This window comes from Camarhynchus parvulus, chromosome 20 (genome assembly GCF_901933205.1).
Source record: "Camarhynchus parvulus chromosome 20, STF_HiC, whole genome shotgun sequence".
Taxonomy (NCBI): Eukaryota; Metazoa; Chordata; class Aves; order Passeriformes; family Thraupidae; genus Camarhynchus; species Camarhynchus parvulus.
Window position 1 is genome coordinate 5,249,448 of NC_044590.1, and position 26,029 is coordinate 5,275,476.

The following is a 26,029-nucleotide window of genomic DNA, read 5'->3' on the forward strand; positions in this document are numbered from 1 at the left end:
TGTTTTAGAGGAAAAGACCCCCCATGCTGCTTGTTTAAAGATGTGCTCGGAAATCATAGAATTGCAGAATGCTTTGGGTTGGAAGGGACCTCAAAATTTATCTTGGTCCATCCTCCCTGCCAAGGTACACCTTGCACTGGACCAGGTTGCTCAAAGCCCCATCCAGCCTGGCTTTGAACACTTCCAGGGGTGGGGTGTCTGCTTGTCTCTGAATGTTTTGTGTTGCTTCTGCAGCTCTTGTCCCAAAGGTGCTGTGGTGCTCTGCAGAGCAAACCTGGGCTCTGCTTGGAGCATCCCCTGGGGCTCCTGCCCAGCCTGGCTGTGGGCGCTTCAGTTCAGGGGTTTTTTTTCCCCTCAGGACACAAGAACAGGGGTGTCTTTGTGTAATTAATTAAAAATTTCCTCTAAATCATTGTGTCCCCTCAGCTGTGCTGCCTGTGGGTGTGGGATGGAGGGTTACTGGACATCCTTTTGGTCTGGGGGATGGTGTTGAAGGTGAACACTCCTAGGCCCTTCCAGTGCTGGTTGTGGACAGGCTCCACCTGCTGCAGCCCCCCAAGCCCTGGCTTGCTCTGGACAAGGTGTGGCTGAGGAATTGGGGTCTCCTTTGCCTTCCCTCCTGCCCCAGCTGGCCTCAGTGTGGAGGAGGAGGTACAAGCTGTGCAAAGCTGCTCTCCCTCTTCAGGGTTTGGGCTGTCTAATAAAGGATTCCAATTACTCTGGAGCCATCAGAAGACTTAGAGACACACATTCCCTTTCTGTCCCCAACTATTCCACAGAATCTTGTGGGAACCTGGTAAATCTGAGTTCTTTATCCTTCTGCCAAAGCTCTAGGAATACTGGCTGCTGGGGTAGCTGGTCAAACAAACACTGTGCTCCTACAGGCCTCCTGTTGCAAAGATGCCAAGCTAAAATCAGGTATTTCAGTTCCTCAGCTTTCACTTTCTACATCTCCTCTTGTGTTCCTAACCAGATGAGCTGTGTCATTTCAGCCCTGAGGAATCTGGCCACCATTCCTCTCCACATCCAAGCCCTGCTTTGGCTGAAATTGCCTGTAATCAATAAAGGGAATTGTGACGCTCATTGCGGGAGATGCATCTTCATTAATCTCTTGCCATTTGGGATCACCAAGCAGGGAACTGTCCTCTTTCCTTCCTCCCAGCATTTCAGATATTTCTTTGTGTGTTTGAGAATGTTCCTCCTTTTCCCTTCCTCCTGTTATCTGTCTGTGATTGTCTGTTTTCTGACCACCATTCATCACTTCTCAAGGAAGCGATGCTTTTCAGATCACCTAAAAAAAAACCTGAAACCAGATGTGAGCAACCTCCAGAGCTAACAAAGCGCCTCACTAAGCAGTAAGTGCATTTCTCTGTGGGATCCTGCACTGTCCCAGGTTTCTTAATGTTTCTTAATGCTGGAGTTAGGTGAAAAATGGAAAATGCACTGAAAGACTCACCCTGTGTTCCTTTTTACCTGTCCAGCACAGAGGTGGTGATGGGCTTTGGGAAATATCCTGGGTGAGACCTAAGGAGCAGCTTTGTGTTTGCAGCTGGAGAATCCCAGCTGTGCTCCTGTGTCCCTTCTCCCAGCCCAGCCCTTCCAGAGGCTCCAGGAGCAGGAGGCTGGGGCAGGAATGAGCTGCTCTGCTGCTCCCCCTCCTTCTCCCACCTCCTCTCCTCCAAGCTCAGCCCCTCTCGCTGCTCCAGCTGGAGCCACAGGTTTATCTGGAGGCGAGGAGTCTCTGCTTTGTAAGCTGAGAGCCCCGAGGAGGAGGAGGGATCTGCTGGACCCCGGAGGAGAAAGGGTTTGGCAGCCTGGAGGAAAGGGAGAGAGGCAGAGCCTGGGCACCATGGCTGGAATCTCTGCTCTTGGGCTCCTCTCCCTGTGGCAGCTCTTGGCCACAGCATCAGCTCAGGTGAGAAACCTTGTTTGTGTCTCATGCTCAGGGGAAAACCTGTAAGGGTAAAATACAGTGTGTGTTGTACCTGTGGGGTGAAACGTGGCAATAGGCAGGTATTATTCTGAGGTTTATTCCAAAGGTGCACCTGGGTTTGTACCTGTATGGGTAGGTGTAGAAACTGCTGCTTTCTGTTTCTGTAGAAGTGGTGTTTTCCCATTCAGGACTGCAATTATGAGAGGGAAAGCCTTGGAGAGGGCAGATCTGTTGATGCAAGAGAAACAGTTTGCTTTTTCAATGAAGTAACAGATCTCCAGCGAAACTGATCTGATCTGGGTCTTTATCTGAATCAGAATTTCTTATTCATTCCCTCAATCAATTTTCAAATTTTACACTTACAGTGTGTTTAACCCTTGCTCTTGAGACATGAAGCTGTATTAAACTTCCCTGTCTGGTGTTAATATTATTGTCTGGGGAAGTGACTCCTCAGTGAGATTTTCATTGTTTGTGAGGAATTTTCGCAGCCTGGCTTGGGAATTCAGAACTCTGCTGTGAGCAGAGCTGCTTCTACAATGAAACCTTTGTTCCCTGAAGCTACAGTAAGTTGCTCTCTGGAGCCCTCTCCATACAGAAGTCATTTATTGGACCTTTCCCTCCTTCCCCCCACCTCAGACCTTTCCAAAATCCCAGATTTTCAGGGGGCACCCTGCTCAGAAAGGAGACTTTTCTTTCTCCTCCTGTCTTCATTGGTGTCTGCCTGGCTTTGCCATCACCCCACCGAACTGGATCTATAAATTCATTATTTCTGCCAAGCACTCGGCACCTTTTCCATGGGCTTTGCATTTCCTCCTCTGCCCAACCCAAAACGTGCCTGTAGTCAGAACAATTTCCTATACAACAAAACCCCTTTGCTGCCCAGTGACCCGTTTGCATTCCCAGCATAGACCACCAGTAAAGGAGCTGGGGATGTGCTCAGGCAAAAGGGTTTTCCAAAGAGCCTTCCACTGCTCTGGAGCCCACCCAGGCTGGCAGGGGGTGCAGATTTAGGGTTAAGCTGTAGGATTTTGCCAATAATTTCTGATGTGTTCCTTCTGATGGCAAAACAAGCTCTCGTCTCTCACTTTTCCCCAGTCCCTTCCAAGAATTGGACCCCAAGGCCCTCCTGGACCTCCAGGACCTCCTGGACCATCTGGCAAGGACGGCATTGATGTGAGTGGGGCAGGGCAGGGCTGGCTGGGCCAGGGCTGGGGCAGGGAAGCTGCTCCTGCTCTGCAGATCCTCTGGGCATCCCTGGGGAATGGACCTGGAAAATCCCTGTCCTGTTCTGCAGGAGGCTGAACAGCCAGTTCAGCTGAGCAGGCTCTTTGCAGGATCAATGCCCTGTCCCCAGGGAGGGCTCAGGGGTTTGTGACCCTGTGTGCAAAGTGGAATATTTCTCTTTTTGTGCAAAGGTATGATGTGTGTGGGGTCAGGGCACGTTCAGCAGTTCAAACACAGATTTATGTGGTGCTTCAGACCATCTCCATCTCTAGAGAGGCTACAAGAGACTCAAGTATGCAGCACTGGACGCTGCTTTTTTCTTATTAGTTTTATTTCCATATTGTCATCATGGTTATCCCTCACTTTGGCACAGGATATGTCAGGATCTGGCTCTTGTGTTGCCAGACATGAGTTTGTAGTGGCCAAAAGGCAAATAAAACGAAGAGCCCTTGTTTCAGCAGGCAGCTCCTTACACCTAGGAGAAGACTACATAACCCAGGACTTAATGGAGGAAAAAATCTTGTTCTGTTACTTTTAATTGGTGTTTCTATAGAAATTAAAAATATTGCTTCTGTGCATCTGTTGGATAAGGACTGAATTGTGTCCTGTAGTTGGCAGTGGATAAAATGGGCATCAGATGGACCTTCAGCAAGACCACATCAAATGCAAAAATCTGGGTTCCTGCTTCGATTTCCAGTTTGAGCAGCTCTTGTCTCTCTGAGCTGCCTATGGAATAGTGCAGGGGTTTTAAAACTCATCTGAAGTGCATTTATTGGAATTGGGCCCTTAAGCAACCTTGAAAAAATCTATTCATTCCATGCAGGTCATTTTCTTTTGAATAAGGAGGTAAAAAAAAAATAAATGCGTGAGTTCCCTGGTACATGGTGAACAAGGAGTGTTTGTGCCTGCAGTGGGGAGCTTTCCCTGCAGCTCCCTGAGCCAGGCTGGGCTGAAGAGAGAACCTCATTGATTTCCAGCTGCTCCCTCTGAGTGTCCTTTTGGCTAAAGGAGTCTGTGTTCCTGGGGATCTCCCTCTGGTTTTGTGGTTCAGAGAGAGATGTTCAGAGCTGGCACCTCAGCAGCTTCCAGCTGGTTTTGGTGGTGCTTTTTTGGTGGTGCTTTTTTGGTGGTGCTTTGTGGTGTCACAAAGGGCTTCAGGGGCCACCCCAGAAGAGGGCAGAGGGCAAAGGACACTGGTTCCCCTTTGCAGCAGGGCATTGCTGTGGCCAGCACACTTTGGGAAAGGCTGGCTGTGATCCACTGTGGAAGCAAAAAGAGGAGTTTGGGAAAGATGAAACCCTTCAGACTTCAAGTTTCAACTTCTGCAGAGAGGAAATGGGAAAGAAACCCCGTAGTTGTTCAGTTCCTGCTTTCTACAGGATATTTAACTCTGGAACAGCACCAGCATGGCTTCTGATTGCTCTTGGAAACAGGAGCCCAGGGAGGTGGCAGTCATGTGGACCTTCACCCCTTTATCCACAGCTAAGAGCTTTGGAAGGCTCCTCGTGGGACAGGCTCAAATAACAACATCTAATTGATGTGAAGAACTTAGCCCTAATTAATCAAATGGCTGGGTGAAGTGTTTAAGGTGCAAAGTCCTGCAGTCCCAACTTCAGCCTGGGGCTTTGGCTACATAGAAATAATCTCTAATTTGAACTGGAAGCCCATCTCTCATATGGATGGAGGATGTCAGGTCCCTGTTCAGGTGAGATGGTCTGGCTGTCCAGGGATGGCTCCAGGATGGTTCCTGCTCCTCAGCAGGACATGGAGTCCTTTCAGGAGCTGCACAGGAGGAGATGCTGGGCTGTGGCTGGTCTTGAGCAGAGTCACACAGCCTCCCTGCTTATGAGCTGCCCTTTTTGTGTCAGTACACTCCAAAAAATGACGGTAAATAAAATTCAGCGCTGTTTTGTATTTTCCTAGTGCTGCATGGGGAGGGTCATGTGGATCTTGAGTGGCAGTGTCAGTGATGCCACTGCAGAGTGAAACCATTATTTTTCTTTTGGTGCTGAGACTTTTTTCTTAAATTGCAATTGAAAATTTTCTGCACTGTATTCCTGAACTCTGTAAGGCACTCCAGCCAGGTCAGTGTGACAGATGACTTTGGATCAAAGTGCTGTGGAAGTGCTGTGGGTGTCTTTGAGCTGGGTGAGTGCTGCTGAGGTGCTCAGCAGTCTCCTGCCATCAGCTGTGAGCACTGAGAGGTGCAGAGCATGCAGCTGCATTATTCAGGATATCTCCTTGGATGAACTCCACAAGCACAGCTTCTCAAAGGTCCAGCTTTCATCCCTGCCTTTCTGGGGCAGCTGCAACATTAAGTGCCTCTGAAATATTTTATAATTAAAGCCTTTAACAAGCTTCTCGTTTCATACCCAGTAACAAGCAAAATCTCTCTCCCAAGACTAGAAACAGCATGTTTTGATGGAAAGAATTAGTGACAAGTTCCTGTGAATTATTTCTGGAGATGTAATTCCCTAAATTGCTCATAAGCAATTGTCACTTTTCAAAAATCAAGCTTTTTTTTTTTTTCCCCTCTGCTTTCTGTCTCCTGCCTTGCCTTGCTGAGAAAGACTAAACTTCCACATGGCACCAGGGGAGCATTTCCTTTTGCTGACAGCCCTTGCTCTAATTCCCAGTGACCTGGCATTGGGGGTGCAAACCCTGATTAGGCTTTGGATTCAGCTCTCTGAAGTTCTGGTGCTCCTGCAGGGTCCTGCAGGGGCCCACCACAGCAGGATCAAGGTTTTAGATGGTCCCCCAGCATTTTTTGCTGGTGCTGTGACCTCCCTGTGCAGATTCCCACCACAGAGGAAAGGAAAAATGCAAGGGGCTGGCAATCCCAGGTGCTGGAGGAGGGAGCAAACCACCCCTGCAGCCCTTTCCTGCCTTTTCATTGCCAAAGAACTGCTCCTTTCATTTCCTGGGCAGGCAACCTTCCCCAGCCTGCTATGATAACTATTTATGGAAAGGCTGTGGGCAAAGGACACTGAAGGAGTTGCTTCAGCAAGTCAGAGCATAAAGATGCCTCTGTTCAGGGCCCCTCTGGTCAGTCAGTGGTTCAGGACTGAAATCCTGAGCAGCTCCAGGCTGGAGGGATTTGCCCCCAGCCCTCCCAGTAAATATAAAACATGCTGTAAATCCCACAGCTCTGCATTCACCTCCTGCCTCCTCATGAGCAGCCCCATGGAGGGAGGGATGCTGTTTTATTTCCAGCCTTGCTCTGTTAATAACCACCCTTCTTCCAAGGAGATTTTCTCCTCCCAGGGTTGCCCCTTCCCCTCTGCTCACCCACAGCAGCTCTCAGAACATTCAGGGCACTTACCCTAAAGCCAGGAGGGCAGGGTGCCCTCTGGACAGGGACACAAAGTGTTTTTCTGTGGGATGACTTGGAAACCAAGCTCCAGTCAAACTCCTGCTCTTCACAAGTTTGCTTCTTTTGGGGCCTAACAATAAAATACAAATTTTTGCCTGGAGTCCCCACACACTCTCATGAATGGCATTACAACTGGCTGAGCTGGAAGAAGTGATTAAAGACTCACAAAATGTTGTCTCACAAACACCTTTAATGCTGTTCTTAAAAGTTTCTTTTTATTACAATAGAGAAAAAATAGAGTGCTTTTGAAATATTGTATGAAAATTGTGTTTAATGCAGATTGTGCAATTGGATCAGGTGGAAATCAGCTGGGGGCTGTGCTTGTTTGCTTTCCCTGTCCAAGTTTAGCCACATGAAGGAAATCATTGCAGACAGTTTGTTCCTTCTTCACTTTGTGGTAATCCCCAGCTCCTGGCAGTACCACGGCTCCATGCTGTGCCCTGCAAAGCTGAATTGATCCCTGTATCACCAGGAAGATGTTTGGAAGCTGTGACACCCATCCAGCTTCCTCCCTGCCCCACCTGCAGCCCATCCCAAGTGCAAATAAACTCTAACCATGTCTGGAAGGAGCTGGGGGCAATGTTCAGGAGCAGCGGTTCTCTCTGGGGGGCTGGGCATGTGGATTTCCCCAAATCTGCTACTGCAGGTGATGGACAAGGCTACCCAGGCTTAGGGGGCAGCAGGGTTCAGAGCATCAGCTCATGAGACTGAGCCAGGTAAATCTTGGAGGGGGCACGAGGAGAGGTTTGAGTGCAGCTGGGAGCACCCTTGTTGGAAAAGGTCAGCAAAGGTTCAGCACTAACGCTTTTTTCTCTTTCCTCTAGGGAGAGCCAGGCCCTCCTGGTTTGCCAGGCCCACCAGTAAGTGTTTCCTGCTTGGTATTGACTTTTCCACCCTTTCAAGAGGACACAGCACACGAGCTGGCACTTAGAGCCTCGTTTTCCTCTTCACCTGCCACAGAATTCCCAGGAGTGGGGATGCTCAGGGGGCAAACACGTTCTCCTGCTTCATTGCTATCAGTGAAGCAGAATGAAAGTTGAATTAATGAATAAAGTGAGATAAAGCTTGTGCATCACCTGTATGGGGACAGGTGCTCATGGCACCAAGCCACATTACATGGTCATTTTTGGCACTGCTCTGAGTCTGCTGCAGCCCCTCAGCCTGGCAGGGGTGCTCAAACCTGTACCAGGGAGAGCCCTTTGCTCTGGCCACTTACTGCATCCCTTCCTACCCCTACTAAGAGCAGCTTGTGAGCACGTGGGAATGAGCCAAAGCACTGGAATTTAGGATTTGGATATGAATTCACAGCAAGATTCACCTCTCTTCATGGGATTCTCCCATGTTGCATGGTGTAAGATAAACACATCAACAAATCAGCTTCCATCCTTGCATCCTTGCCGTGTTTCTCCTGTTATTTTGTTACAGTAATTGACTGTTTCCCTCATGTAGGGGCCAAAAGGTGCACCAGGGAAGGCTGGAGCTGCAGGTGAAGCTGGGTTGCCTGGCCTTCCTGGAGTGGATGTGAGTATTTTGTCATCTTCTCTTAGGTTTTTTAAAGCTTACAGCCAGGCAGGAGAGTTTTCCTGATGTTTCTCATCAGCCTTCTCTGTGCCTACTGGAGAAGGAATGGGAGTCCTGGACCCACATCCGTGTCTTGCGTGTCAGGAGAAATTGAAGGAGAAGACATTCGAGGCTGAATTAAGGAATAAGAGAACAATTTTGAGATGTGTTGCTGACAGAATGTCACTCTGTTGATCTTTTGGGGTTTTTTTTACAGGGTTTAACAGGAACTGATGGCCCACCTGGCCCAAATGGGCCTCCAGGAGACCGTGTGAGTACCTCACTAGATCCTAAGTCCCTTTAAATGCTCATTGTCACTGAGTGTGGGGATGATTTTCACATTCTGCAGTAGATTGGTGATATTCAAGTGCTGATTCTGATGCAAACCCTTGCAGAATACTTGGATCCTTGAAATGCAGCCCCAGGTGGCTTTTCATTAGGCCGAGCATGAAATCCATCTTTCTTTCACATGGCTTTGAACCTGCTTGGGTTGCCTCAGTGGTGGCTGTATTGGGGATATTTCAAGTATCCAAAAAGTTTCTTGAAGCAGTTAACAGACTCAGTTGTGAAGTTTATCAAAATGAAGTTATTTTGGCCTTTATTTGCAGTCTGAGTTGGTAGATCTGTGTTGTTTATAATTAATGTTACTGTGTATCAATTGTTTGAACTTTTGCCTTTTATTATTTCTGGAACTGTCCATATGGTTGCATTGTTAGTTGCCATAGTGCTCCCCAGCCAGCCTAGCAAGAAATAAGAGGTTTTTTCTGCTTTCTGCATATTCTAGCTCTGCTGAAGGGCACCACAGGGACAGAGGAACAGCAGCCAGAGATGATACAGATGTCCTTCAGATCATCCACAGTCATCTCCCCTCTCAGGCCTCCCTGTGACATTAAGGAATAACCATTAATGAGCCTCTCAGCACAGATTGTGATCCAGCATGGCTGTTCTCCTGTCTCCCAGATGGCAATATAAGGCTTGTGCCCACAGCTGGCTTGCTGGCCTCTTGGAATTAGGGCTGTAGTGATGGGCTGGATTTCTGTCACCTGTTCAGTAAATCCCAATAATCCACTTGCTGGCCCAAGGACTTACTCAAATCTAAAAAATCTGTGAGTTATTTAAGGGGGTGAGCAGTACAACCATGTATTTGTGGCATGCTCCTCTTCCTTTGCCATGTGACAGGCAAAGTCTGTGTGGCAGGACCCAAATATCCTGGTCACAGCTCCAAGCCTGTGTCCATCACCTCCACCCTAAACCCCACTCCTTTTGTGTCCCTTGTGCCCATCTTTCTCCCCAGAGATCCTGGCCCCTCTCAGGCATTCTGTGACAAGAGCCCAGCAGCATCTGGGAACAGATCCCTGATTTTTAAAGGAGGGGAGCTCAGGGGCACCCGTGGGAGGCTGTGAGCAGTTCTGAGCCCTTTTTGGGGCTGGGTGGCAGTGCCCACGTTGGCACACAGCTCCTGCCTTGCAGGGTAATTGAGCAGGTGATTTTTGGGCACAGGAATTCCTCTCTGGCTGCCCCAGACAGGCAGAGCCGCCCTCGCTGCACGCTCGGGTTTGCTGGGCTCTCCCCTTTCTTGTAACTCAGTCTGGCAGCATGGGGCAGACCTGGGACCCCTCCTCATTTATGGGAGCTTTTCAAGGTCACTGGTCCATCTGGGAAATTGCTTTAATTGGTCTGATAAAAACCTGGGAAAAGAGAGGGCCTCTGAAAACTTTAGCACTCTAAATGGACAGCATTGTTAGCTTGGCTTTTTTTCCTCCCTGTCTTGTAGAACATATCTCAGTCTTGCAGGACTCACTGAAATAAGCTGTTTACTTATTGCTGTGGGTTTGAATTCATGCTTAACCTCTGATTTCTTCCAAATAAGCTTAATTTTTTCAACTGGAGTGTCTAAGAGCAAAGCTGTTTAGCATAGGGAAGTGGGCTCATGGAAGCCAGTTTTCAGTAATGATTTATTGCCAAACGTTTCCAAAAAGTTTTTATCTTAAATATCTCCTGCTGCTCTCAGCATCCATTAGCTTTTCTTCTGCTTCTTCTTAAAGACTGATTAGATCAAGTCTACTTGTTTTTTCAATTTTAAAACCTCTTTATTTTTAGCTGGGTCCTGATCTCCATGTTCGATACTGGTGTCCTTCATTGGAAAGTTCTCAAAGGCCATTTTGAAGTTTGTTGCTTTCCAATGAAAGCAATAAGGAAAACATAATTATTCACTTCTATTTATGAATGTCATAATAATCAAGTGTTTTCTATGCTCCATAGCTGTCTATTCACAGGGTAAATTGCTACAAAATGAAAAATTATGATGATAGTGTTTTCTAATCAAAAGAGAAAGAACATTGTTACCAGGAGAACGAGTCGAGTCAGACAATGTTATTAAAATTGAGATGTAAATTAGAGTCTCTCCTTTGCCTTAAGGCAGTAGCATCAGCTCATTCAGGGATTTCACAATCTCTTACCTTACCAGGAATGTTCACCGCTGCATTCTGCACCTTACACCCTCCAAGATATCAGAATTAGAGAGTAAAGGGCCAAAGTTTGGCATTTTGGGTGCTCTGCCATCTTTCTGGCCTGTTGGACAAAGCAGAAAGGGGCGATGCAGCTGCTTTCAGAATTTGGGTGCAAGTGGGGAGGTGCCAGGAATCCAATGTTTTCCTTGCAGGAGGAGATCCCAGCTGGTCCCTTACAGCCAGCAGCAGTTGTGAGGATTTTTAGCCTGCAGATAAAAGTGACTGTGGGCAGAGCAGAGTAACCTGCAGCAGGAGAAATGAATGAGCTGACATTCACAGCATGGCTGGTTTTTATTGCATTACTGTCCTCTGCTCACAAGACCACTCTTAACAAGGCCTTGGGTCCTCTGTGTCTTTCTCCTTAGGCTTAACAAGGGAAAACATTTCTAACCTCCTTTGGCCTGATTTGTTAAAAAATATGGATATTGATCTAGTACCGATATCCAACTGTGACGGGCAAAAACTCTCTAACAGTTTAGAGTTAGAAAGTGTGTGTTTATTGTGGGATAACTCCCAAATACACCCTGCAATTTACAGGTCATTACAGAGTCCTTTTATCGATACAAGTATTGATTTACAGGTGATTTCAGATGCTTTTTATCTATACAAGTATTGAATACCCAAAATACAAATACATATTCATAACTTTGGTACATCCCATTCCCTGCTTCCTATGGTAATTAGTTCAAAAGCTGTTAGGCATGCCTGGTTTGTTCCTGGAAATGGGTCAGTGGTCCCTTTCATGGGGAGGGGTCCCAAAATGAGGAGGTAAATGAAGTCTTCTTCTTCATTTTCAATGCAAATATGACAAATGAACCCTTGGTAGAACTCCCATTCCCCCTCTTCAATTGGTTTCAGAACAGAGGAGGCCACAATTGTCTTATGTTCCTAAAAGCTATTTATCAGTTCCTACATTCTTCATTATAAACCCAGCTAACCAAACATTCTGTTGACAAGCAATCAATTATTAGTTAATTACTAACTCTTAACTTCATCAAGGCCTACCCATTTATTTTTATTAACTCCAATAAAGCCTATCTCTAACTAAAACCTCAGCTCCTCTAAAAATCCCTAAATTCTTTAAAGTTTGTGTCTCAGGCCCACAGAACAGGAGCAGAGGGCAGGTGTCATCCCTGGGGAGCTGTGTGTGCTGGGACATTCTTGTTCTCCTGCTCCCAGGGGCAGACACCCTTTAATTCCAGCTCAGGAAATCTCCTCAGGATGTTTCTGTGCAGCATTTTGGGGATGCTTGGGAAGGAGCTTTGGGCTTCGGCCAAGCTTTGTCCCTGTGCAAGGAGATCTCCCTGCTTTGTCCTGGTGCCCTGGGAGCTGTCCCTGCCCATGGCAGGGGTGGAACAGGATGAGTTTAAGGTCCCTTCCAACCCAAACCATCCTGGGATGCTGTTTCAGAATTATCACCCATAATGAATGTTACAGCCTGCTGGCAGCTTTGCCATGCGGCCAAGGGGTTAAGGAGGTCTCTCTGTGTTCTTATCTTCAGTCAAGCAGGAACTTCACAGCTTCAAGAGCGACTTAATTCCAGTCTAAGCCATGAGCTCACCAAGATCCAGCCAAGCCTAAGAGTGGGAATGCAAACTGGGAAAAGGAGATGGGGGAGTTGCCAAGGAAGCAAGGGAAGAAGCAGAAGCTGCCAAATCTTTGGCTTTGCTTGAAAGGAAAATAGATGGATTAATAAAATTCACTAGAACAAATCCAAATTTAGTTAATAGTTTTAGGAAACTTAGTAATTGGATCTACAATATGAATGTATTATGAATGAGAATATTTCAAGTAGATAGAATTCAGGTTATGAACGTTTAGATATTCATGGAGGATATTTTAGATGTTCATCTGAGGCCAGCTGGGAATTCCAGAGTAATTATCCATAAATTTTTGTCCTTGTGTGTGTGAATTCAGCTGAGCATCTCCAGTTGTGTCCTGCTTCTGCAAGACAGTGCTGGAGTTTCCAAGCAAAGATTGGAGCCAAGGAGAGCAGGCCTTGGTGACTCCCCATGTGGAGGTTTCTATCCCTGCTGATTTTTTCCTGTTTTATTCCCACAGGGTGCATTAGGACCTGCTGGGCCACCTGGACCAGCTGTGAGTACCTCCCAGAGCAGCTCGTGTGATGAAAATGTGGAATATTGTGCCAAAGCCACCACCAAGAGAGGGTGGGAAGCTTTGTATCCCAAACAAAAGGATGAAAGCCTGAATGAGTGAATATATTGTTTGAAATGTTTAATTATGTACAGACCTGGTTTTATTCTCTGAGGTGCTCTAAAAGCAAACCAGCTTGGGATACAGATTGACATATCAAATGCCATCACAATTATAAGACATTACCCAATGTCTAATCAAAATTAAAATGAAAAGAAAAAAGAGAAATAGATAAACTGGAATGTTGTTTTCCTCTCCATGTCCCACCCTTGTGCCCCCACACATCTCTTTTCTCATAGACATCTCATAGGTAACAGAGATGCAAAGGGAATGCAAATTATTAGAGACAGCAAAAGAATTCATCCAAACTCTGCTCTGATTGCAAATGATAATCATTATAATGGGACAAGGGAGTGATAAGGAAACTTAGAACAAAAAAAAAATTAGCAGTGTTTTTCCTGTGTGCCCATTTTCTGAGTGATCTTTTACTGTTTCAAATGTTGTTTTCAGGGCAAAGGACTACCAGGACCTCCAGTAAGTAATAAGAATACATTTTTTTAAAAAAATTATAAATTAAGATTCTGATTTTATTGGATACCCTGAGTGTTGCAAACCCACCCCAGGGCTCAGGTCCTTCTACTGTGCCAGGAGTCCTGCAGATCACGGACCCTGTGTGGTTTTTATCCTGTCCCCACCCTGGGGAAGCTGGCTCTGGTATAAACTCAAGGCACAGCAACCTTGTAAGCATTGGGAGTGACCAACCCTGGGGCAGCTTTTGTTTGGTGGGCTCCTGGGAGCTGCTCTGTGCCTGAAGGATGCAGATTGGCAGTGAATTCCAGGGGAATTTTTGGAGTAAAAAGCAAGATGTGCCTTGGGAAGCTGCTGGTCAGGATGGAGCTCCTTGGGGGGAATGGGCAGATGGGGACAGCCCAACTGATGCCTTCAGTTTGAGTTTTCATGTTTTCCTGATTCTGTACTGCATTAGTATGGGGCTCTGAACTTCATATGAAGTGACAGCAAGTTCTCCTTACAGTTTAGTTGGACCAAACAATCCTTTTCCAGCCTGAGAACCAAGGACACCACTGGAGCTCCAGCCCCAAAAAGGGCAAACAACAGGGAATTGAGGGGAGCAATCTGGGAGGGTGGGACTGCATCACCTGGAGCTGGAATTGGACATTTAACCCCAATATGGAAATGGACCAAAACTTATAAAAGTCTGAGAACTTGTGACTTGGGGTCCACCTTGGGTGTAGCCATGGCCAGGCTCTTGCACTGCCCAAGGTGCATCCTTTGAAGGCCTTTTAATAAATCCCAGTTTTGTTCCTTTAACTCCGTCCAGCCTCTGTTCCAGGCAGCCCTCAAGGCATCCCAGCTGCTGGGCACCCTGGCTTTGGGGTGCCAAGGTCAGCACAGACATTAAAGCTCCTCTCTCTGTTCCACAGGGGCCTCCAGGACCCAGTGGGCTCCCAGGGGGACATGGATTTCGGGGCCCTTCTGTGAGTTTCTCCTACCATTTAATCCTCATTTACTGAATGTGCCACAACCACAGAAGAATGAGTTTAATTTTTGTCTCTTACCTCTCTCTGAAGTGATATTTTGCTAGCCACCCCTCGCATCCCCTTGCATTTACATTGAAAGGGAATTCTTACTATTTTCCTCTCCTTTTAGGGACCTTTTGGTCTGCCAGGATTCCCAGGGCCTCCTGGACCACCTGGGCCTCCTGTAAGTTGAGACTTGCAAATAAATGTGAGAAAATTCTTGGGGGGAGTCTGGAGTTTTTTTCTTGCTACACTTTTTATTTGTTGCCACTGCTGTGAGCATTCAGCAGGGCATTAACACCATGCCCTGAGCAGAGCAGGGACTTTTCCCTGGCTGCCCTTGGGCGTTCTGATGATGATCTCCTGTTTGTTATTTGTGCTCTGTGTCAGGAGGCACCCAATGAACCCCCCCTTTATGGCACACAGGGCATGGGGTGGGCTTGCTGTTCTCTCCAGGAAGGTTTTTGTGCTTGCTTGGATCAGGATCTGTGCTTGCAGGGCCAGCAAGGGGGACTTGCAGTCAAGTCCCTGTGTGACCGTGTTCACAGGGGTCTCAGGTTGAGGGAAGTGACGAGGATCTGACTCCATGTTTCAGAAGGCTTGATTTGTTATTTTATGATATATATTATATTAAAACTATACTAAAAGAATAGAAGAAAGGATTTCATCAGAAGGCTAGCTAAGAATAGAATAGGAAAGAATGATAACAAAGGCTTGTGTCTCAGACAGAGAGTCCAAGCCAGCTCACTGTGATTGGCCATTAATTAGAAACAACCACATGAGACCAATCACAGATGCACCTGTTGCATTCCACAGCAACAGATAACCATTGTTTACATTTTGTTCCTGAGGCCTCTCAGCTTCTCAGGAGGAAAAATCCTAAGGAAAGGATTTCTCATAAAAGATGTCTGTGACAGTCCCTGCTTTGGGTTTGCTGTGGCCTCTCTGCCGTGTGGGACAGTGGGACTGAGGGGTCTTTCCCAGGGCCAGGATGAAGCCAGGCTCATCTGCTCTTCTCTAATTGCTGCCTTCCTCACCTCAGGCTCAAGAGTCGTCCCTGGCATCCCCAGGGATGGTTTCAGCCCTGCTGTGTCTGCTTTTGGGGACTGGTGCAGCTCAGAACTCTGCAGGTTCAGGGCAGCATTTTGGGCTCTTGGGTCTGTGTTTGCATTGTGCTGATCCAGCTGAGCTGGGTCTGTAAAAATTGTCCTAGAAATTGTGTTTGCCTTGTGTTTAAAAGCCACCATTCCCTGAATTGCAGGGTCTTCCAGGTGCCCTTCCTGATGGTGGTGGAGACCTCCAGGTAAGTTTTTCTTTATGTAGCATGGAAATCTGCTTTGGTTTAATCCCTGATGTGACTTTTGTTTGGCACAGCTGGGGGAGTGTCAGACCATTTAACATGCAGTGCTCAGACCTGCAGGAGTGGGTTTAAATCACCTTATCAGAGTGGGGTATGTGTCTCCTGGACTGAAATGTTTATTCAGGGGGGCAGATGTGCACTGGAACAGATTTCCCACAGAAGCTGTGGCTGCCCCATCCCTGGCAGTGTCCCAGCCCAGGCTGGACAGGGCTTGGAGCAGCCTGGGACAGTGGAAGGTGTCCTTGCCCATGACAGAGGTGGAATGGGATGAGCTTTAAGGTCCCTTCCAACCCAAACCAGTCTTTGATTTTGCCCTCAATTTTTGCTTCCCAAAATGCACGTTTTGGATGCATTCTTCACGTGCTAAACAAGTCCAGCATTTAGTAACAGACAACAGCTTTCCATGCTTCCAGTCCTGCTCTGCCAAGGAAAGGCAGAGTGTGCAGCCCTGTTTGTTTCCAGGGCTGATGGCCCTGGTTCCATGGACACATTCAGAATTTTTTTAGGCTTCCTTCCTCAGCAGAAAGCCCTGGTCCCTTTCTCTTGGGGGAACCAAAGGAGTGTTGGGTCCAGGAATGATGGAAGTGGCATTTGCAGATTTCACAGCTGTTGTTGTGACAGCTTCTCTGGTTTCCTAATTGGCATGTCCCAAAAAAAGCTCCGAGTCAGTTTAGACTGCCTGATGGCACATCACACGGCAGTTAATAGGAAATGGTGCTATTTCTGCATGTTTAATTTAAGTTACCCTGTGGAATATACTGCAAAATTAAATTTTTGCTACAGAGGTGCTGCCTGAAGTTGTATTAAAAGAAAAAAAAAAACAAACAACAAAACAAATTAAGAGCTATTGTAAAGTTTCAAGGCTATGGCCTTTTCCTCATTAAATTTCCATGCATGTTCTGGTCTGTTCCCTCCAGGGGCTCTCCCACCCCTGGATATCTGCAGATATCAGCTTATAGGTATTGGTTGTTATTGGTGCCCTTCAATTAACTCTGATGCCTGTCCTTGTTTCTTTTAAGGAGTTGGCTAAAGGAAATCATTAGGGGTCAGTTAATGCAGAGGATTAATTATGGTCCTCATGATTTAAAGAAACTGATCCAGCTTCACTGGGTTCTTCAGCATTTTGGGCTGTGGACACTGTCAGCCTTCAGAAAGGCTCCCAGTCCATGTTCAAAGTGGAGTAGAGCATTCATAAATCATTATTTTGTGTGGACCTCTAGGACCCTGTTCCACAGGGAAATGTTGGTCAACCCATGGTGCTGTGATTCCATTAGATTTAGTGAATTTAGAGCCAAAATCCACACGACTTTTTCACCTCCTGGATGAAGCCAGCCTCCCCGGGTGTGCTGTGTGCCTGTTAAACCAAAGTGTTTCTGTTCCCTGCAGTGCCCAGCTCTGTGCCCACCAGGTCCCCCAGGCCCCCCAGGAATGCCAGGCTTCAAGGTAAGGAAACATCACCTGCAATTCCAGACTTGTGTCCCAAAATAAACACCGCTATTAAATTATATATATATAATATGTCTATATATAGATATACAGTCTCTACATATAGGTTTATTAAATTATATATATATAATATGTCTATATATAGATATACAGTCTCTACATATAGGCTTATTAAATTATATATATATAATATGTCTATATATAGATATACAGTCTCTACATATAGGCTCCACAGCTCCCAAAGCAGCCATGCATTTGCATTTATTCCGACACATGAAATTTAACCCTTGGCATAGATTAAAAACCCCTGCAAGGCCAGTGGGGCAGAGCTGATGGACAGGAACAAACAGGGGCAGCAGTTCAGGGCTGCCTCAAAAACCAGGTGCTGAGAGCTGGAAAAACCTCACCAGTTCTTAAACTGCAAAATGTAACTTGCATAATTAATACAATACAATTTAATTGTTGTTTTTATAGCCAGTGTAGCAGCGGGCAGATTTATGTTTAAATATTTTAAACAGAATTATTTAGTTGGCCTCTGGTATGTAAATTTTCAGCCCTTAGGAGTTAAACATTCCTCCTCTGTCCCCTCCATGTCTTTGCAGTTATGGACTCCAGCAGTGAGACAAAGTAAAAAGTGATTCAAGTTCTTTTAGCAGGATTTAGAAGTTGGCAGTGAGTGGGAGAACTCCTGGGAAATGCTCTCAGCTCCTCCTGGAGTGACCTTTCCCACTTTCCCCGTCTGCTTGGGCTCTGCACTGAGTCATAAATATCATTACAAATATAAAATGTTTAGGGATAGCTGCTCAAAATTCATAGCTCATGCAATGGAAAACCCAGTGAAACTCTCCAATTATGATGCAAATGGTGCCCAGGACCTTTGCTGTGGTGAGGAATAACATCTGCCATGGCTGGGATGAGCCTGGGTCTCTCCCACAGCCGCAGGAACAGAGCCAAGACACAAAGTGAGTCAGAGCTTGTGTGAGAGCTCTCAGTGGGACGTGGATTTCTTTGAAAGCTTGATGATGCAGTCATTAAAGATGATGTGAAAAGGGAGGTTAAACATGCAGAATGGGGTTCTCAGGAGTGACTCATCCCCGTTTTCTGGGGTGATGGGAGTTGAGTTCTGGTCTCTGTGTTTGAGAGTTGCATCCAGACCATGAGCTTAGTGCAAGTCACTCTGGAAACCCAAATCTGGGCATTTTCAGGACCTGCATCAATTCTGGCTCTGGTACCTGATAGCCTCCCCCAGGAGGGATCTCCATTCACAGCACACCTACAGACTGCTTTCTCTGAAAGTCATTTGGGAGGCGGGGTTCAGGTTTCACAGCTGTCTCACCAAACCTAATTTTTAAACAAGACTCTACTGGGGTGTGAATAATCACAACTCTTATTTCTAGGGACACACTGGTCACAAAGGGGAGCCTGGTGAAGTAGGAAAACAAGGAGAAAAGGTAAACTTAAACTTAAAAGTAACATGGGAGGATTTTTCTCTTTAATAACACCTTGAAAAAGAAATAAGGGATTTTTTCAAGGAGGCAGGGAGGAATGAGGCTGTTTCTGAACGAGGAGCAGTTACTTTGGCTGAAGTGCATTGGGTTCCACTGCTCTCCCTGTAGGACCATGTGCTGACTCCCCAGGAAAATTCACCTTTCCAAGGATCATCATGTTGAAATCAGTTTGAGTTAACAGCTATTCTTTGCCATGCAGGGATGTCAGCTCAGGAAAAACCCTGCTTTGAGCACTTGGATAAATTCCTGACTGATAATCACTTGGATAAATTCCTGCTTTAATCACTTGGATAAAATCCTGACGGATCTGAATGCTCTTGCACATAGAAATTGTCTACAATGTAGAAACAAATTCTGAAGAGAAACCTGGGAGGGAAGGAGGGAGAGAGGGAGCTCAAGGAGCAATAAGATGGGGCTGTCCCTGGCTGTGTTTGCAGGCTCCTGTTGTCCCTCCTTCTGTCTGATTGATTTTTCTGTCCCAGGGTAACCCTGGCCCTCCAGGCCCTCCAGGGATTCCTGGCAGTGTTGGCCTGCAGGTAACCCCTTCTCTTCTCTTCTTCTCTTCTCTTCTCTTCTCTTCTCTTCTCTTCTCTTCTCTTCTCTTCTCTTCTCTTCTCTTCTCTTCTCTTCTCTTCTCTTCTCTTCTCTTCTCTTCTCTTCTCTTCTCTTCTCTTCTCTTCTCTTCTCTTCTCTTCTCTTCTCTTCTCTTCTCTTTCCCTTTCCCTTTCCCTTTCCCCTTTCCCTTTCCCTTTCCCTTTCCCTTTCCCCCTTTCCTTTTCCCCCTCTTCCCTTTCCTCCTTTCCCCTCTTTCCCTTTCCCTTTCCCTTCTCCCTTCTCCCTTCTCCCTTCTCCCTTCTCCCTTCTCCCTTCTCCCTTCCCACCTCTCCCCTGGCCTTGTCATGTGGAGTCACCTTGGTTACACAAACAGTGATTGAGTTTGAACTGATTTGTTTCCTTAATTAGGGCCCAAGAGGACTGAGAGGCCTCCCTGGTCCAATGGGTCCAGCTGGCGACAGAGTAAGAAAAAAACTTGTGATTTTTCCTTTTCCTCTCCACCACCAGTTTGTCTTTTGAGAGATGCCAGTGGCACTTGTCCTTGCTGAATCCCACTGGGAAACTTGCAAAGGTAGAAAGTGTGGGCTGTTCCCTGCAGCCCTCCATCAGAACAACCTCCCAAAGTCAGGAGAATCCAAGAATCCACACACCCAAGGGACTGGCAGGGTCAGCCCCAGCCAGACTGAATCATTCCAACCAAAAGGCAGCTGACAGTGCTATAGAATCTTGGAGAAAAAAAAAAAAAAAAAAAAAAAAAAAAAAAAAAAAAGAAAAAAAGAGAAATATTTAATGAACATTTCACTTTCTGTCTGTCTCTTTATAAGAAAAAGCCAGACTCAGTGATGGACAAAGGTTTTCAGGACACAAAAAGGCTCCTCAGTGAGAACAGGGTCAATCTCCAGCTCATTGAAGCTTTGGACTCCTGTCACAGTCCCTTGACCAGCAGCCCAGAGGCTGAATGGTTTTGAATAGGATGAAGTCCTGCATTTATTTAGGAGCAAGAGTGTTATCAAGATAGCAAGGCCATGAATGCTGTCAGTGTATCAGAGGTGCAAAGGTGGGGAGATCCAGAGTGAAACCCTTTGTTCAGAGTGGGATTGTCTGCAAGTCTGTCCTGCAAATCAGCAGGAGATACAGGGTTGTCTTTCCAGGGCTTTTGTGTTTTCTCAGGTTGTGCTGCAAGGTGGGGATTCTGTTACTTCACCCTCTGCCAAGCCCAGGCTCACAATGATGTCTGTCTGTCTGTCTGTCCTCTGCAGGGTGACATTGGATTCAGGGGCCCACCTGGCATCCCAGGACCTCCAGGCAGAGCTGTATGTATCCCGGGCTCTCTGTGGCCCTGCCCTCCACAGCCTGGTTTATTCCTCCTTCCTGAGCTCTGCTGCAGTGAGCAGAGGCTGTGCTGGCCACCTCCAGCAGATTTTTCCCTTTTCCCTTTCCCTCCGCTCAGAGCAGTGTCATTTTACCTGACCCAGACCTCAGGATGTCTCTCCCTTTGCCATGCCCCACACCAGAATAAATTCACCACATTTCCATTGCTCTGTGCTTCACTGCTCTGCCTTGAGCACCAGCAGCTGTGGGCAAGCCCTGGAGAAGGGAATATCCATTACTTTTGGAGGAAGAATCAGCCCTTCTGTGAGCTTACATCCCTTGAGCCTGCTCTGTTCCCAGGTGCTCTCAAGGATTTTTGCTCCAAGCAGGAATAGCTGTGTGCTGAGGATGCAATCCCCATCCTTCTGCAGCACCACCCTCTGGGGAGCCCTCCCTAGTCTTGCAATTATAGGAGAAATTCATCCAAACTAAAACAAAATGAGGTGCTTTCTCACCAAACCTTTTTTTTCATTACACCCAGCAGGCTCTGGACAGTAAATATTAAAGCTTTTCTCCCACTCTGTTTCTGCTTAAAGAAATTGCTTCATTAAATGAAGGGGAAGATGGTGTCTGCCCTGAGGGATTGTTGGCAAGGTGCCTGCTGCAGAAGGGGTGTCAGGAATTGGGGAGTCACTGAGAAAGGGCAGCCCAGCTCTCGGGGGACTGTGTGTGCTCACACCTCTGCTGGCACCACCAAACAGCACAAAAACCAAAGCAAACAGCGCAAAAACCAAAGCAAACAGCACAAAACCCTCCTCATTTCACCCCAAAGCAGCAATCTCTGCCGCTGTGTGATGAAGATGCTCAATGGCTTTTCCTCCTCTGTCACAGGGAGACCAAGGGAGCAAAGGACCTCAGGGATTCCGGGGGCCCAAAGGTGACACTGTAAGTGCAGCCAAACACCCTTTGCTCCAGTCCAGAAACTGTTCCACAGGTTTATTATGGCTTGTGCCCCCTTCATTTGCTTGAAAGGGATGGAAGCCTCATCTCAAAAATGAGATGCTTAACTCTAAAGTGTCCAAGTGCTGCTACAGCCTGGAGCACAGGAGCAGATCTTACATTTCCATCCCCTGAAATGATCAAGGATCTTTCCAGGTGTTGTATCCAGCACTGGGCTGGTTTCCTGCTGTGTCCAAAACCTCCAAATTTATGTGGACAGAGAGGACACAGCTGAAATGGAATGAAATATCCCTACAGAATTTGAGCATTGTCTTTGTTGACTGTTCTTCAGGTTAATTAATTCAGGATTTATTGTTGTTTTCTAGGGTAAACCTGGACCAAAAGGAAACCCAGGGGCTCGTGGGCTCATAGGAGAACCTGTAAGTCAGCTAAGCAGGATGCAGGTCTTGCTGTTGGTCTTGCTTGCAGATGAGGAGATCAAACAGAACAGGCAAAAATCTGCTCCTTGCCATTTTTGCTGTCAGACTCCTGCTCTGTGCTCTCTGTGCAAGCCCAGCTGGGCTAAGCCACAATTGTACTGCTGCAAGTGAAAATCTCCCAGCACAACTGGAGCTGGACTCGTTGCCAAAGCTTCTTTGATGTGAATTTTGCAAACCACAGAGCCTCCTCTGACCTAAACCTGTCTGTCCATGATTGCAGGGGATGCCTGGCAAGGATGGGCGGGATGGAGCTCCTGGACTCGATGGTGAGAAGGTTTGTAAAGTCCTGCTTAACACTGCAGGGAAGGTTCCTCAGACTGCAATTCCCCTCAGGAAGCTTGGCTGGAAAGCTTTTCCTTTTTAAAAGTTTTCTGATAGTGTCACGAGTGAAGGAGAGTGAAATTCCCCTGTTAGTTAATCCCGAGGGAATTCCCTAAAGAAGGGAGGTGCACAAATGATGAAAGCTCAGCTGTGCCCCTGGACTCAGTGGTTCCTGCTGGCTGACTCCAGGCCTTCAGAGACGCCTTTTCAGAGCTGATTTCAGTAGCCTGGAGACAAGGTGCTGTCAGTTGCCTGGTTCCTGAGCAGAGCTCCTGCAGGAACACTGAACGTGTGCTGCCAGGGAGGGCTGGGAGCTGCAGGGAGCTCCTGTCCAGTGGGTGCTCACTCCTCTGGACACAGCAGCTCTCGGTCCTGTGCACACAGGGAGGGAGAAAAGCACAAGTGCCTGTCTGGGAATGTGTCCCCAGCCTGTGCTGGAGGATCCCTCCTAACCTGTCCCTATCCACAGGGTGACGCAGCTCCTGTGGGTGCTCCTGGAGAGAAGGGGCCAAATGGACTTCCCGTGAGTATGGAGCAGGACCTGCCACCCCTGGGGGCTCAGTGTGCCTGCGGAGATCCTTCCTGGGGACAGGGCAGGGCCGTTCTCTGGGCTGTTTCACAAGGAGCTCTAGTTAAGCCAAGGGGAAATGCGCTTTTCCCACCCTGCAGAAGGAGTGTGCCAGACAGGGTTGGAGAGCACCTGGAGCAGCACCTCACAGTAATTCCCTGCCTGTTGGCTTCTCTGACTCTTTAAAATCTAAACTTGAGAGGGATTTTCTCTTTCACATCCCACTGATGTGCTTGCCTTATGGAGGGAGGCAAGATCTGGGTGTAATATCCTGAGCTCTGTCCCTGCCTTACTCCAGTGCTTATTGGCAAAATGTTTCATCTCTCCAGATTTCCAACTATTTAAAAGAGATCAAGTATTCCTTTCTTCCTGCATTTGCAGAATATTTTGAACTCCCCTGGAGAGAGGTTTCTGCTGTGCAAAGTGTTGCTGCTGCTGGTCCATTTGTACATCCCTGCTCTTTGCTCTCATGCCAAGGATTTGTGTTCATGGAGCTGCAAGGGCAGCAAGAGAGACATTGAAATCATAATTTTCACAGTGAAAGCTGCAGAAGTCTAAACCTCCCATTGCTTCAAGCAAAGGTCGCTCCTTGTGTGTCAGATCAGACCAGAATAACAAATGTAATAACTTCACTTCTTCTGACATTGCTTTAATATGATTTTTTTTCAGGGTCTGCCTGGAAGAGCAGGTATCAAAGGCTCAAAGGGTGAACCAGTAAGTGAATCTCTCTAATGATGGGGTCTGGTGGGGAAACTGGTCACAGCAAGACTTTTTAGCTTTGGGGCACTGGGAGGACTCACCCCAAAGTGATGGATTCTGTATTTCTGCTGGGGCTGAAGAGCTGCAATTAGGTAAAATAACTGGGCTGGCACCTGGTTCAGACACAGGAGAGTCATCAGTGGTTTAGTAAACCTCATCCTTTAGTCAAAGTCCCAGGAGGAGGATTGACCTTTGGGAATCAAAAGGCTGAGCACCAGCAGGAGCAGAATGATCTCATCTTGCCTTCTGCAGATTTTCCCTCGCCTCAGGAGAAAAACTTCCATGGAGCTTTAGGTTGACACCTACTTGTGAGATAAAGAAAACCTCAGGCACACCAGAGCAGTCCAGCACAAAGCTGCTCTGAGAGGTGTCCTTTTTTCCCCCTGTCCCTCTCCTTTATGAATTGTTCCCTCTGCATCATATTGCTGCAGGAAGGTGGTGCAGGAATCTCCTCCTGCTGTGAAGGGGGTGCAGGAGGGAATGGGATGGGATGTCCTGGCATCCTGTGGGACATGGGCACCCTGCCTGGGGCTGGCAGCCCCAACTGGCCCCTGGCGCCAGGAGAGAGTGTGCAGCTCACCTGTCCTCTGGTGCTGCGAGTTTTGCCCTAAAACTGTAAAACTTCAAAGCTGTTTTTATTTCCTGATCCAGGTTTTAACTCCCTGAAGTGCTGCCCTCACTGTGTGTTTGCTTTGTGCTCTGCAGGGCAGCCCTGGAGAGATGGGAGAGGCAGGTCCCTCTGGAGAGCCAGGCATCCCTGTAAGTGCCACATTCCCACTTACCACGGGCTCTGCTGGTGAGTTTTAAACCAAACTGGGCAGCTGGAGCTCACGTGTTGCTTCCTTGCATAGATAAAGCTCCCAGCGATGCAGCACCTGCAGTCCCAGGGGGTTGAGCACTCCAGGCATTGCACAGTGGTGTGGAGCTCCCAGGGAGCACTGAGCTGGCTGGGCACTGGTGCTGGGCAAAACCCACCAGCAGTGGGCTGGCAGAGGGGCCAGGGGGGCAGGAGTTGGGGGCTGAGCAGCCTGGGATGCAGGAATGTGCCCCAGAGGGCTGGGAAGGGTGGGTTTGTGCCTCCTGAACCTCACAGCTGACTTTGGTGTCCCTGCCAGGGCGATGTTGGCATCCCTGGTGAGAGAGGTCTGCCAGGACCCAGAGGAGCAACTGTAAGTACAGAGCTGGCTGAGAACCAGAGAGGTGCCAGCATAGGATTGGGATGGGGGGGTCACTCTCAGGCTGCAGTGAAAAGCCACTTTCTCTCTCAGTGGTGTCTCTGGGGAGCTTTGGCAGCAGAGAAATTCCTCCCCAGGCTGGGTCAGGCCCTGTTCCCACTGACAGCTCCGTGCAAATGCCGAGGGATCCCCCCATTTCCCTTGGCAGAGCAAACTGCAGCTCCCAGGAGGTTTGTGGAGCTGCAGGAGAGGCTGGGCAGTCAGCAAGCCCCGCATTGCACAGGAACAGGAGGGTTCTGCCAGGGCTGAAGTGAGGCATTAGGGAAGCAGAACTTCACTGTTACAATGGACTTTGCCACCAGCACATGAACCTGAAATCCTCCCCAGTCCTGCATCCTTTTCCTTGCAGCAGAGCAGAGGGATGCCCTGCAAAACCTGAAGCCATAGGTGCAACAAAACTGGGAATAACTGCATGGTGTCCCTGCCCAGTAGCAGAGATGGTAACAAATAATACCAGGAGGGTAAAACCCTGATTTTGATCTCACTACTGAAAATGCTTGGGTACTTTTTCATCTTGTCACTCCCCAGTTAGTCCTGGTGTTGGGGTTGGATCTGATCTTCCAGTGGTTTTGTTGGTTTTTTTTCCTGTTTCTTTTGGTTTTTTTCCCCCATCTTAATCTCATTTTGAAATCCAGGAGCCTACAGCAAGTCTAATATGATTTCTGGTACGTGCCACTTGGAAGAAATTGAGCTGCATGATTTATTGTTTGTGAGCAGCTTCTGCTTTAACTTCCAAGGAGAGGGAAATCAGCTTTAGAAATAAACTGTATTAATAATGTTTGCTTTTATGTCTGCAATTTTTCATGAGAGTGGCTGGCCTCACAAAAGCTACCACATTATTAAAGCCAAAAAGCAAAAGCAGCTGAGCTGATTGTGTTGGTGCAGAGTTTTGACAGGGGTGCAGTTGCAGCTGAACCCATCATTATGTCTAACCTGGGCTTCTCATTTCTGATTTGTTTTATTAGAATCATAATTTATTTGTTAAGACTGGGCTGTTCCAAGAGAGGTGCAGGATTTTTCCAGTGTTAAGGCCGTTTGACTCAAAATAATTTGGGTTTTTTAGCTTTTTCTCAGAACCTGTCAGGTCCCTCCAGCTCCCATCAGCAGCTCAGCAGAGCCATTTTGGATGCAATTTAACTCAACTTCCCTAAAGCTTTGTATTTATAACTTTTAAAGTTCCTTACTGAATTACAAGCAGAAAGCTAAGTGGAAAGCAGTAACCACAAAAATACCTG

At 47.3% G+C, this 26,029-nt stretch overlaps 1 protein-coding gene across 1 annotated transcript in view; it reads left to right on the top strand.

Annotated features, from left to right (window-relative positions):
- Positions 1–1,668: 1,668 nt before the first annotated feature.
- The window catches only part of COL9A3 (collagen type IX alpha 3 chain), a 35,061-nt gene continuing 10,700 nt past the window's right edge, over positions 1,669–26,029 (top strand). Inside the window, exons 1-22 of the mRNA XM_030963115.1 lie at positions 1,669–1,915; positions 3,029–3,106; positions 7,355–7,390; positions 7,980–8,051; positions 8,308–8,361; positions 12,662–12,697; positions 13,265–13,288; positions 14,197–14,250; positions 14,423–14,476; positions 15,554–15,595; positions 17,039–17,095; positions 18,496–18,549; positions 19,089–19,142; positions 19,570–19,623; positions 20,421–20,474; positions 21,364–21,417; positions 21,798–21,851; positions 22,132–22,185; positions 22,702–22,755; positions 23,470–23,514; positions 24,265–24,318; positions 24,675–24,728. Of these exons, the coding sequence (XP_030818975.1) occupies positions 1,850–1,915; positions 3,029–3,106; positions 7,355–7,390; positions 7,980–8,051; positions 8,308–8,361; positions 12,662–12,697; positions 13,265–13,288; positions 14,197–14,250; positions 14,423–14,476; positions 15,554–15,595; positions 17,039–17,095; positions 18,496–18,549; positions 19,089–19,142; positions 19,570–19,623; positions 20,421–20,474; positions 21,364–21,417; positions 21,798–21,851; positions 22,132–22,185; positions 22,702–22,755; positions 23,470–23,514; positions 24,265–24,318; positions 24,675–24,728 (1,158 nt within the window). The 5' untranslated portion in view covers positions 1,669–1,849. The remainder of the gene's footprint in view (positions 1,916–3,028; positions 3,107–7,354; positions 7,391–7,979; positions 8,052–8,307; positions 8,362–12,661; positions 12,698–13,264; positions 13,289–14,196; positions 14,251–14,422; positions 14,477–15,553; positions 15,596–17,038; positions 17,096–18,495; positions 18,550–19,088; positions 19,143–19,569; positions 19,624–20,420; positions 20,475–21,363; positions 21,418–21,797; positions 21,852–22,131; positions 22,186–22,701; positions 22,756–23,469; positions 23,515–24,264; positions 24,319–24,674; positions 24,729–26,029) is intronic.